General features: G+C 37.3%; 1 protein-coding gene and 1 long non-coding RNA gene across 2 annotated transcripts in view; one reads left to right on the top strand and one right to left on the bottom strand.

Annotated features, from left to right (window-relative positions):
* Positions 1–2181: 2181 nt before the first annotated feature.
* pus10 (pseudouridine synthase 10) overlaps positions 2182–11731 on the bottom strand; it is a 10515-nt gene continuing 965 nt past the window's right edge. The window contains exons 2-18 of the mRNA XM_008418101.1: positions 11140–11274; positions 10769–11032; positions 9866–9952; positions 9745–9779; positions 9545–9659; positions 9184–9245; positions 8955–9000; positions 8179–8243; positions 8010–8095; positions 7399–7524; positions 6249–6305; positions 5252–5328; positions 4676–4731; positions 4462–4579; positions 4066–4208; positions 3227–3326; positions 2182–2526 (exon numbers count right to left, since the gene is read on the bottom strand). Of these exons, the coding sequence (XP_008416323.1) occupies positions 2488–2526; positions 3227–3326; positions 4066–4208; positions 4462–4579; positions 4676–4731; positions 5252–5328; positions 6249–6305; positions 7399–7524; positions 8010–8095; positions 8179–8243; positions 8955–9000; positions 9184–9245; positions 9545–9659; positions 9745–9779; positions 9866–9952; positions 10769–11032; positions 11140–11265 (1602 nt within the window). The 5' untranslated portion in view covers positions 11266–11274 and the 3' untranslated portion in view covers positions 2182–2487. The remainder of the gene's footprint in view (positions 2527–3226; positions 3327–4065; positions 4209–4461; positions 4580–4675; positions 4732–5251; positions 5329–6248; positions 6306–7398; positions 7525–8009; positions 8096–8178; positions 8244–8954; positions 9001–9183; positions 9246–9544; positions 9660–9744; positions 9780–9865; positions 9953–10768; positions 11033–11139; positions 11275–11731) is intronic.
* Positions 7456–8381, top strand: LOC103469990 (uncharacterized). Its single transcript, XR_534436.2, has 3 exons — positions 7456–7544; positions 8021–8088; positions 8211–8381. It is a non-coding gene; the product is annotated as an uncharacterized LOC103469990 (long non-coding RNA).

Below are 11731 nucleotides of genomic sequence, written 5' to 3'. Positions count from 1 at the left end.
TGAGTTTTGTTTATTAATAGGATTTTGCTTTATTACTCATTCAAAAAAAAAAAAAAAACCTATCAGATCTGATTTATTCTAGGAATTAAACCACCAACGCAAAGCCGTCAGGATTCCCACACAACTCATGAATAACACTAAATATTAGTCACTGAATCGATTTCAACGGAGCGTGGAAACCACACAGCATCTCATAAACACATATACACACACAAAGTCTGATGTTAATATAAAAAAACAAATATAGGTGTAGAGAAAGTAAGATTTATCACACAGATGCAACAGGAAGCAGTTTGTGTGTCCTGGTCCATCGGTGCCGTCAGTATTATGAGAGGTTTATTTACACACATGTACAAATCTGAGTATGAAGGAATCGCATATAACGAGAAAACTGAGCCGTGAGACACTTAAACACGAAGACTGTGATATGACTGCCAGATAAAATGTCTCTCCAAACTTCTTGATGTACATATGCAATGCCTTTTGTTTTAGTTTTTCTGTTTTTTGTTTTGTTTTATTTTATTTTATGTCCTTACAGACAAGGTGAATAATGCAACGACTGAAAACAAACACAAAAAAAAGGACTGTGTTTAACCACTAAATGTTTTTTTGTTTTGTTTTTTTTTTTTTTATGAATAAATGAATTTACTTCCTATCTTACATGGGGGACATCTCCATGGAGACGTACCCCGCCGCCTTCCTGTCATCGTCGTCATGGAAACGACCCGACTCCTGAACCCTTCGAGGACATCACTGTACCCATGGAGTCTGCACTGAACTGTTTTCTTCACCATCTCTGGAAAAAAAAAAAAAAAGCTAAAAGTGGGACCTTGGCTGACCTTTTTATTTTTGTTTTTTCTTTTGTTTTGTTTTTTTAACAATGGTGGTTTGATCAGGTTGTTGCAAACTCACCGATCCTTGCTCCCTTCTCTCCCATTTTTTGTACCGTAGTGTTTGTTTTATTTATATTTGTCATTCTACACAGTGTTATCTTGTATGTTGTAAAAAGAAAAAAAGAAAATGAAAAAGAAAAACAGGCACGTCTTGAAAGTCTCTGAAAGGTGATGACGGATTAACTGAATTTTTTTTTTTCTTCTATTTTTGGGATCATTTGCTTGTTTGTTTTCTTACCAAAACATTAGGGCAAGAACCCAGTAGTGGACTTGCATTGCCGTGTTAGTATTTATTTTGAATTAAATTAAAAGAAATACATTTCAGGTTTTTCTTTTGTAGTTGTGACTTTTTTTGGGGGGAAAATCTTTGTCCGTACTCAGCAGACAAAAATGAGATTTATTAGTGTTTTCCGCCATAAAAGAACAAATGATGCATTTAGGCTAAAGAAACCCCCACAACACTTGAGATCATGAAGATGTTATTGATTCAGTGCAGGGGTGTCCAAAATGTGGCCCTTAGAATGATCTGTTTTGGCCCCAAACAAGTCAAAAACTGTCAAATTTGGCCAGCAAATTGAAAAACAAATCTCACAAATTTTGAATTTTTTTTTTTTTTTTAGTCTGAAATCCTTTTGATGTTTTGGATTTTTAATAATATACAGATTTCATAAAAATTTGGTTTATTGTTCAGCTTTTTAAAAAAATCACAGTAAGCTAATTTTTGTATTTTTAGTTTAATGAATTTTGTAACTCGGCAGTTTAAATTTTCCAGGTTTGTCGCCCAAGGCAAAAGGTTTGGACCCGAGGTTCCTAAATTACAGAAATAAATCTTCACAAAGGTGACCTTCAGGGTTGAATAATATAAATTAAATGTCAAAAACTTTATTATGTGGTCTAGGTATTTGATCTGTTTGGATAAAACGACATGAATTATTCAAGGAAGTGATCAGCTTTGCAGTAGCATCACACAGCGCCTATAGAAAGTATTCACCCTGTTGGACGTTTTACCCTTTTGTCACTTTTATAAAAATCCCTTTTAACGTTAAAGTGAAAACTGATTTCTACAAAATAGTGACCAAAATAAAAAACATAGTGATTGCATAAATATTCACCGCCTTTGAAGTGACTGACCTAATTCGACAGAGGTCGAGCCAATTGGTGCCAGCAGTCTCTCAATGAGACGGTGAGAGGTGGCACCAGGTTACCATGACTACGCTGAAGGGGTCATAGGTGCCGCTTTTTTTAAAATGATAAAACATTCATTTTAAAGCAAAAATAATGGAAGACATTTTGATAGTGTACCTGTCACAGTTAGACCAGGATCTTTATTACATCCTTGAATGGACTTGGTTACAAAATGACCCAACTTAAATATATATGACAACAGAACCAGACAGGGCTGTTAAATACATAATGTAATCAAACTGAAGATGCGTTCATATACAATGTCGACTCGAACAGAAAAGCTAATCCTAGAGCTGGACAGACGGATGTCAGGTTTCCAGTTCCAGATCTTCCAGCCTCCCAGCAGCACCTACAGGAACCAGTCAGTGCAGAACCAGCCAAAGCCTCTCGGGACCCGAAAGGGCATCCTTCACTCTGGTATGGGTGGAGGCCAGTCCACATCCACCGACTGAACAGAAACACCAGTTAGACTCAGCATTAACACACATTATTTATATTTTTAACCGTTTCTTTAAAGGAGACCTATTATGAAAAATTCGCATTTTGCACCTTTTTAAAAAAAATTACAATCACTTCTATAAACAAACCAAGCACTTAAAAAAAAATCACCTTTTTTGGCAATAAGTCGATGTTTATTTGTGTCTGGAAAGTGAATCGATTCAGAAACCTTGTGAATGTAACGTCACTGCCTGTTACCTAGCAACCCCAGTGGAGTTCTGCCTGTCACCTAGCAACCCAAGCTGAGTTCCAGCACAATTGGTCAGCTATGCTGGAAAACACCGATGTTTTGTTGTAGACTCTCCATCTAGAAGCTGCTTGGTGTATTCTTGTTGGCTGTGCAGGAGGCTCTATTTCTGCTTTTCTAAGGTTCTGGTTTTCTAAGGTTAACTTTAATTGCGCACCTGTTTGCAGTCATTTTCACGTGCGAAAATAAACGTTGAGTGGCCAGCAGCAGCTTATAAAACAGCTGATTGTGAAAGGAGCTCAAAACAGGCAGAACTGAGCAGAATAAAATCTCATTGTCTAAGAATTATTTTGTGCATAAAATATAATAAAATGTTTTGTATAGCCCATAAACATATCCTAACCTGTTCAGGAAAGCATAATAGGTCACCTTTAACTTCTTTTACATGAGCTACAATCCTCACCTCCACGTCCAGCTCCAGGATGTCCGTGTCGGTCTTCAGCAGCTGACAAAGATTCGGTTTAGTGCGTCCGAAATCTCCATGGACAAACTCCTTGATGTAGCTGTTTGACAGACATTAAGGAACTTTAAACAATAACTTAGGCTACATTCACACTGCAGACTGAAGTGACCCAAATTTGATTTTTTTTTTGTCAAATCAGTTTTTGTTGTTTTTTTTTGTCGTGGTTTTTCACACTTCCAAATATACGCGACTTGTATCTGATCTCCAGTGTGAACCGCAAACAACCTGAAAGTGTCCGGCATGCGCAGTAGAGGGCGCAATAGCGTCACACAGAGAGAGAGAGAGCTCAGCGTTTTGCCAACCGCCATAAAAAAGAAGAAGAAGAAGTGCTTGCGGAAGTAAACATGGATGCTAACGGATGAGCATATCTCACGATTTTGAATTGTTGTCCGACCGGAGCCAGCATATTAGCAACTTAATCCTCATTATCGTCCGCCATGTTTGTTGTTTTTCTTCCCGCGGACGCAGAATGGTGACGTTTGTCGTGTATCAACGATGATCAGGTTGACACCTGAACGTATCAATCTGAACATTCAGGTATCTGAGCTGGCCATTCAGATTCAGGTCACATTTGAAAAGACCGGATCGGATATCCAAGTTGCCCGGGTCGCATTTGGAAAAAATCCGACCTGTGTTGTTCAGACTGTCGCAAAAATATCAGATACAGGCCACGTAAAGGTCGAAAACAAAGAATTGGGTCACATACTCCGCTCCACATCTATTTGTGACGTGTCCAGTCTGTAATAGTGTCAGTCGGGTCAGACTTTAAGTGAGGATACGTCCCAGCCTGAGTTTTCAGTCCCAGGTAGAAGTGATGTGAATCCACGAAGCGGACGTTCATGCTGTGGATGACCCTCTGCCGGATCGCCAACGCCCGCCGGTGCAAAACCCTCAGAGGAGTCTTCTGGTCCAGAGTCAGGTCCTGCTGACAGAAAGTCAAAATCCTCATTTCTTGATTGGCTGTTATTTACGCAGAAGCCGACAGCAGTAACATTAGTACGTCACTTTAACTTATGTCTGACCACAGTTATCCTTTATATAATCTGGCTATTTTACTTTATTTTGAGAAGAAGTGGCAGCGTTTTGAAGCATCCATTTCATATGAAATCCAATCATGATGCGATTAACTCAACGTTGCCACGGTGAATTCACCAGAACCGACAGAAACTGAGCACCTTGATGTCGTTAATGAAGGAAATGTCTTCATTCTCGATGGATTTCTGAGTCCAGACCAGCGCCGTGTACGACTTCGTCTTTTCTTCTTCTCCCTCCTTCATCCGACTCATGGCTTCTCTGCAGTTTACAAACACAACACAACAGAAAAGAGAACCAGATTCTCACACTCTGAGCACTGTAGAAAAAGGAGAGAAATGTTGTCAGTTGTCTCACCTGGTTACAATCTGCAGATCTCTCACTCTGATTTTCTCTGAGGATTTGTTTATCGTCTGAAATCAGATCAAAAGTATAAAATTATGACATCAACACGGCACAGCTGCAGCTTACAAAATCTTTCACAAACTTTCAAATAAAGAAATCAATTTGAAAGGGTTCATGTATTCCAAAAACACCAATGCAAAGTGGATGCAAGTGCAAGTTTATAACAGTTTACGCTGTTAAATGCATTTCAAATTAAAAGCATACAAAGAAAACAAATGTTTTTTAGAAGGAGAAATATTCAAAATTAAGACCAAAAACACTCCAAAATGTAACAAAGCAGAGCTTGACAGTCTGTAACGACTGAAGCTTTCACACTGTAGAAACTGACAAGTTATGTTTACAAATTACAATTTTATTGATAAAGCGAAGTTCACATTTGAAAGTAAGTTAAAACACTTTCAAATGTGTGCAGCAAAGTTGAAGAGCCTTAGAAAGAGACAAAGGAGCAAAAATAACAACAGTTATTTCTTCTAAAGAGAAAAAGTAGCATTTCTTTTAATTAAAATACACTTATTTGACGTTCAGCACCTCCTGCAGCTGCTTCATCTCTACTTTGCTGAACCGAGATCTGTGTGGGTTCAGCAGCTCCATGGCAAATGGACGTCCTGCCAAAGAAAAACGCAACAAAATTTAAAAAAACTAGAAAAAATTCTGAACAAATAAAAATGAGGCAAATTGGAGTTTAGCAGCCAACATCATTGTTCTCTCTTATTTTGGTCCTTATCTTCTAAATATTGTTGTAATGGAAGTAAAGACATCCAAATACTACATAACATTATTATTTTGACCAATAAGAAACTTTGAGTGAATTTATTAATCCATCCAATGACAGAAAAAGTCTTTTATTTTGAAGTTTATCTGTTAGCTGTAATGTAAACTTTCAATCATCACTGATTTATTTTCACAGTGAATTTAGCACTGACTCTACTAAATATAAATGTAACTGTTAGTTATTTATGTATTTTAAAAAGTTTCTGAACTTTATTTTGAAAGGCCATGGAAAACACCCACTTTTATGATAATAAATGAAAGGCATCGAGTTTTGTTTTAAAAAGTTTCCCAGAACTTTATTTTATTTTGAAAGGTCAATTTAAACCCTTTATTAAAACAATGTTAGTTTTGTTAGTAGTGTGAAACTTGCTATGGCAAAAAAAAAAATCCAAATTATTTATTTCTTAATTGCTCTTTAATAATTGTAATTTATAATCACCATTAATGAATTTACTAATTAAGAGTTTCAAACTTGCTTAGTGTTTGTTAATTTTATTTTGAAAGTCAAAATGAATCCTGTGTTGTCATTCTCCCAAAGAAAAAGACAACAAAAAAATAAATTAATACATATTTTGTTAGAAAAAAGGTTGAGAATTATGGCCTTAAAGTGGCTAAAAACACAATAACTGATGAATATAAATGTGTTTTTATTATAATAAAATTGTGTGGAAAAATAAGATTTCCGTTTCTGTCTCATTAGCTATACAGGAAACCAGAAACAGTTTAAATTTCATTCGCTCAAACAAAATCTCACCGTTTCCAAGCGTTCGGACATCCACATCCTCTCTGCCCGAGGAGGAGAAATTAAATCCTGGCACAAAAAGAAAACACATTTTGGTATTTTTCCTAAAAAAAAAAAAAAAAAAAAAAAAAAAAAGCTGTGTTTTTTGAGGAGTTCATGTAAATTACTTAGTGAGTTAAACTTAATTAAGAGCACAGAATTAGACCTTTTGCTGTATTTGTTTCTCAGGATGTTTTTATGGTCAACCTGAGCATAACATCAGCTACATGTCTGAGGGATATATGACTCAAATAATCACAGATTAGTTTTAATTTTAAATTGCTCCATTTATTTGTTTCTTTATGACTTCAGCGAACATCTAGGGCAATGTTTCTCAAACGTTTTCAGGGCCACTTAACACTCACGGACTATCTAACTTGAAATTACCCAACAATAACACAACATCTGCAATAAAAGGAAATTTTTAATCTTTCCAACGACTTTAAACACATTGAAATTAAAGAAGTTGTTCTTTAATACCAAGTATTAGTGTAATAACATTTAGAAGCATAAAAGAAAAATAGACTTAAGTTGCTTTGCCAAAAACAAAAATCCTCTTCTGCACCATTATATTAGTGGCGAGATTATAAATATTAAATTGTCCAACAAATTCTATCAATTCTATTTATCGCTTGTGTTTAATTAATTTAGTTTTTTTTTAAATAAATAAAAATAACAATAGCTGTTGACGTGCGAGTAAAGTCATAAAAAGAACAGTTTTCACCAACTGAAGCTGAAGCCCTACCGTTAACCGCATAGAGCCGATCAAAAGATTCGAATCGTTCGTGAACGACACATCAATACTCTCAGGAGGAATAACTTAGCTTCCTCCGATCATATAAGTAATCATGGCGTTGCTTTCTTTCCACCGGTATATTCAGTTTTTCTTTTGAGTGACCCGGTTTTTAAGCACCTTATCCATTATTATTTTTAAACATTAGCCGTCTGGTAAGCTAGCTGTCGTGTCGCACTTTGAGCTGACGTCACGGCAGATAAACCGTCGTTACATGCAGTACCTTGCGGACCACTAGAGGGCGCCCGCGGACCACTAGTCTGATCTAGATAGAACACTAATCTTTGGCGACGCAATCTGGTGAGGTTTGGGTTTAAAATGTGGACTCACCGTCAGCTCTGAAGGCAGACAGGATCGGTGCGGCGATCAGTTCCTCCACGGAGGACTCCATCCTCCTCTCCCCATCGATCACCCAGGGAGTCTGAGGCAGGCTGCGGCAGAACTTGTTGTACCTCCCTGATCGGTGGGAACACGGGGTTAGTAGCGTTTTCCCACCGTAAAATTCAAGAATGTTTCAAGCATTTTAAATATACGTTTTCACATTTTTCCAGCACAACGTGTTGGAGGTAAAATTAATAAATCAATCAAGTGAAGTGTGCTATACAAATAAACTTGTATAGCACACTTCAGCAATAAGGCAGTTCAAAGTACAACATTCAGTCAGCAATAATTGAGGAAATCAGTAAAACATAACATTTTATTGGTTGCCGTCGCCAAAATCATTTAAACCCATTAAAATGTTGATGAATGACAATCCCCCTAAAATTAATTGGTTAAACACAAACTACAAAGAAAGTTACAAAAAAAATTTCTAAAAATATCCCCGCTGCTACGTTTTCTGGCATTTAGCAAATAGAAATAATTTTGGTAGTTCTAACTGACCTGAAAGTAGAAATGAGACAGTAAACATGTAAATAAAGGTTCTTATTGTCTTGCTTTACCTGCTATGAAGACAGAGACATGAAGACACTGGATGTCCTGAGGGGTGCAGCTGCCGCTCTGCTCTGACGGTGGACAGGGGTAATGTCTGGAAAAATAAAAGAAACATGAAAAAGCAATTGATGTTAAACAAAACACTTTGTAGAGACAACTCATTTCAGCGTTACTTACTCTAAAAACTTCCCATCTGATATCTTCTCCAGAGCTTTGACCACAGCCATGCGGGTAAACACCGACTGTAGAAAAAAGGAAAAGCATCGTAGATGAAGAGGCTAAACACAGCATCAGTGAAGTACAGAAACTGGACTCTGGCATCAGTGGACCAGAAGATAAAGGGGACCTATTATGCAAAATTAACTTTTTTATGTTTTTTACTTGTATTTGAGTCCTAACTGCTTCTAAAAACAGCCCAAGTGTTTAAAAAAAACATTCAGCCATTATTTGGTTTCAAAAACCTCCTAATCACATGCGACTGGCACTGCATCCATACCTAGCAACCCCAGCCAGGCCAAATTCTGTTACCTAGCAACACAAGCTGAGTTCCAGACCATTTGGTCAGCTGACTAAATGTGCTGTATTTTACTGCTGTATTTGCTGTACAATGGCTGCTGGAAAAGACAAGTTTTTTGTTGCAGGCTCACCATCCAGAAACCACTTGCTGCATTGTTGTTGATTGTGCAGGAGGCTCTACTAATGCTTTTCAAAGATGTGAGTTGTATAATTGTGTGCCTATTTGCAGCCGTTTTTACGTTTGAGTGTAAATGTTGAGTTGGTAGAGTGGCTGGCAGCAGCTTCTTTGGATTTAAAGTAACAGGAGGCCCTAAAACAGATCATTCTGATCAGACTAAAATCTTGTTATCAAAGAATGACTTTGTGCAACAAATGTAGTGAACATCCTACCTTATCCTTTTCAAAGAAGCATAATAGGTCACCTCTAACATCTTTACCTGTTTGTTCTTGGTGGGTTTGAAGCAGTCAGGACAGCATTTGGCTCTGCAGGACGAAGAGAACAAAGCAGGCAAAATAAGAATCTGAAACTTGTGTGCAGGTCTGAACTGATCACTATTTTATCTCTGTTCAATCAAAAATGATTTGTTGTTTGTTTTTACGGCTGTTTGGTTTCCATTTTTACTTAACGCTGCAGGAATGGGACATGTTTTGCAGTTGAGGACTCACAGGAAGTGGCAGTCAGATTCCGTGTTTGGATGAGTGAACTCCACGCCGACCTCAAACGGACTCTGAAACAATAACAGGAATGACCAATAACTGAACACATGTTTTGAAAATATGATCTTCTGTGGAGTATTCATTACCCAATCGATGTAATGAATACAATCACAATACTTTAACCTTTTTCTACACCTAATTTATCACATAAAATCCCAACAAATTTACGCTAAAGTGGAGCAACTTCTGATGTTGTTTCGTATAACTTTTTGTTTCAGTTGTATTTTTATTAAATTAATTAATTATAATTTTCAATCTAATATTATTTGAATAGACTCTGAGTTTTGATTCCACAGGCGGTGCTTTTTACCTTGCTAACCACAGCCACGCCCTCCAGCTGTCTTGTGACCAGACCCTGCATGACCCACTTGAAGGCCTCCTTCACCTGGATGACATCATCTTTATCGAGCACTAAACCTTTCTGTCTGTAAGACCAAACCAACTCAGATTGTCCAAAACTTCAAAAGACATTAATGTTCAAAATGTTCAACACAAGATCAATTCTTTCACCTGACTTCCTTCTTCACATGGACCCAACAGGAGTGCTGAAGAGGTAAAGAATAAAACTTTAGCATACGATTATTTTGGGATGGAAGGACAAATAGAGCGGGTTTGTCTCGGCTGTGCTGACCTCACGCACACAGAGCTGAGCCGGCAGAGAGACGGACAACACAAGGGTGTCAAACTCGTAGTTTTGGGCCTTCACTGTTTCAGCGATCTGTGGAAACGCAGCAGCTGATTTTAACTTTAGGACAATATGAGAATTGATCACATTTTAAAACCTCGTGACAAAAATAAAAGCTGCAGAATAAATAAAAGCTGCAATTCTTATTTTTAAAAAATTTGATGATTTGGTATAACTCATAATCTGTGAAAAGATCGATCTCCTCCACCTTCCCCATGTGCTACTACTTAGTGCTGTCAATCAACCTGTGTAGCGCTGCTCATCCCTCCTCTCTCCATTGCTCTCTGCTATGCTGCAGCTAGCACAACCTGTTGTGCATGCTAAGGCTAGTTAGCATGGCCACAGACGTTTTTTTTGTAACTGCAAGTTGTTTCTCAGTCACTAGGACATTTTGCAGTGCATTCGCAAGGTTGATTGACAGCGCTAAGACCGTCCTCTTTGCTCTGATTAGTTGTTTTTGTTTGGGGGCGGAACATTTCTTCAGACGGTAATATTACCTCAGGGAGGAAGAGAAGGAGATCGATCTTTTCACGTATAACAAACTGTCACAACATGGTGACAGTTTTAATATGTAAAAAAAAAAAAATATAAATTTAAATTAAAGTTACATACTAGTTAAAGTTAAAGTTAATCTAAGTATATTCCTTGGATTAAAACACAGCTGACAAGTCAAAAATGCTCTAGGAAGTGGCAGAAATTACACAATAAAACTCCAAGATTAAATAAAAAAACTAAAGAAAACACAATATATTTGAATTGTGCAGCCTAATAATGTGCAGTTAAGCACACAAGTGTTACATACTGCACCTTTAATTAAAAAGTAGAGAATAATTTCTGACAAATGCAAACCTTTGCTGCCTGATCTGGGCCACATAAATCCTGCAGGATTCCCAAACATACGACACACACGCTTGACTCCTTCTTCAGCGTTACCATGGCAGCAGCGTCTGTTTCTGACTGAACTGCCTCTGTGGGATCCAGTTTGGCCTTTTTACAGGGAGGGTCTTCAACAGTTTGAGATAACTCAGTATTATGGGGCTTGATTTCTGCTGAATCCTGGACTTTGTTGTTTTCCTTCTCCATAATGAAAGTCTGAAGTTCTTTAAGAGTCTCCTGCAAAATATAAAACAACATATTTTGTTGTTTTGTGTGTTGGACGCACACAATAATAATTTCCAACAGAAATGAGCTGAAACCAGCAGAATCTGACGCAGCCCTACATGCTGTGCTTGTCGATAAGCAGCCTGGACGCTCACACAGCAGAACCTGAGCACACAGCGAGCGCAGCAGCCGGCTGTCAACAGCTTCTGAACGATGGGTTTGTCCTTCTCCTTCAGCGGCAGCATCACTGCAGACTGCAGGAGGGAAGAAAGCACAGTGGTCAAAATATTACAAGAGACGTTTCACTAAATAAATTCAATACAAATATCAAATTCTCTGCGTTTTCCTACTCAGATATTGAGACAGAAGAATTCTATTTTTTTATTGGATTAAAGTCTTTTGAAAGGTTTTCAAAACTGGATCTGGTGTAAGAAAGATTTCTTACACAAAAAAGCTTTTAAGTTTTAATATAATAAAATTTGGTCTTCTAACAGGGAATGAAGATTTCAATTAATAACAATTTGATCCTTCTGGCTACGTTTTTTTATTCAAAAATGTAAAAAAAACATTACATTTTTTTAATAAAATGAAATGCTAAAAAATTGTATATATACTGCTCAAAAAAATAAAGGGAACACTTAAACAACACAATATAACTCCAAGTAAATCAAACTTCTGTGAAATCAAACTGTCCACTTAGGAAGCAACACT

Source organism: Poecilia reticulata, linkage group LG1 (assembly GCF_000633615.1).
Source record: "Poecilia reticulata strain Guanapo linkage group LG1, Guppy_female_1.0+MT, whole genome shotgun sequence".
In the NCBI taxonomy this organism is placed as follows: domain Eukaryota; kingdom Metazoa; phylum Chordata; class Actinopteri; order Cyprinodontiformes; family Poeciliidae; genus Poecilia; species Poecilia reticulata.
The sequence above is the reverse complement of the archived record's forward strand: the minus strand, read 5'-3'. Positions and strand labels throughout refer to the sequence as shown.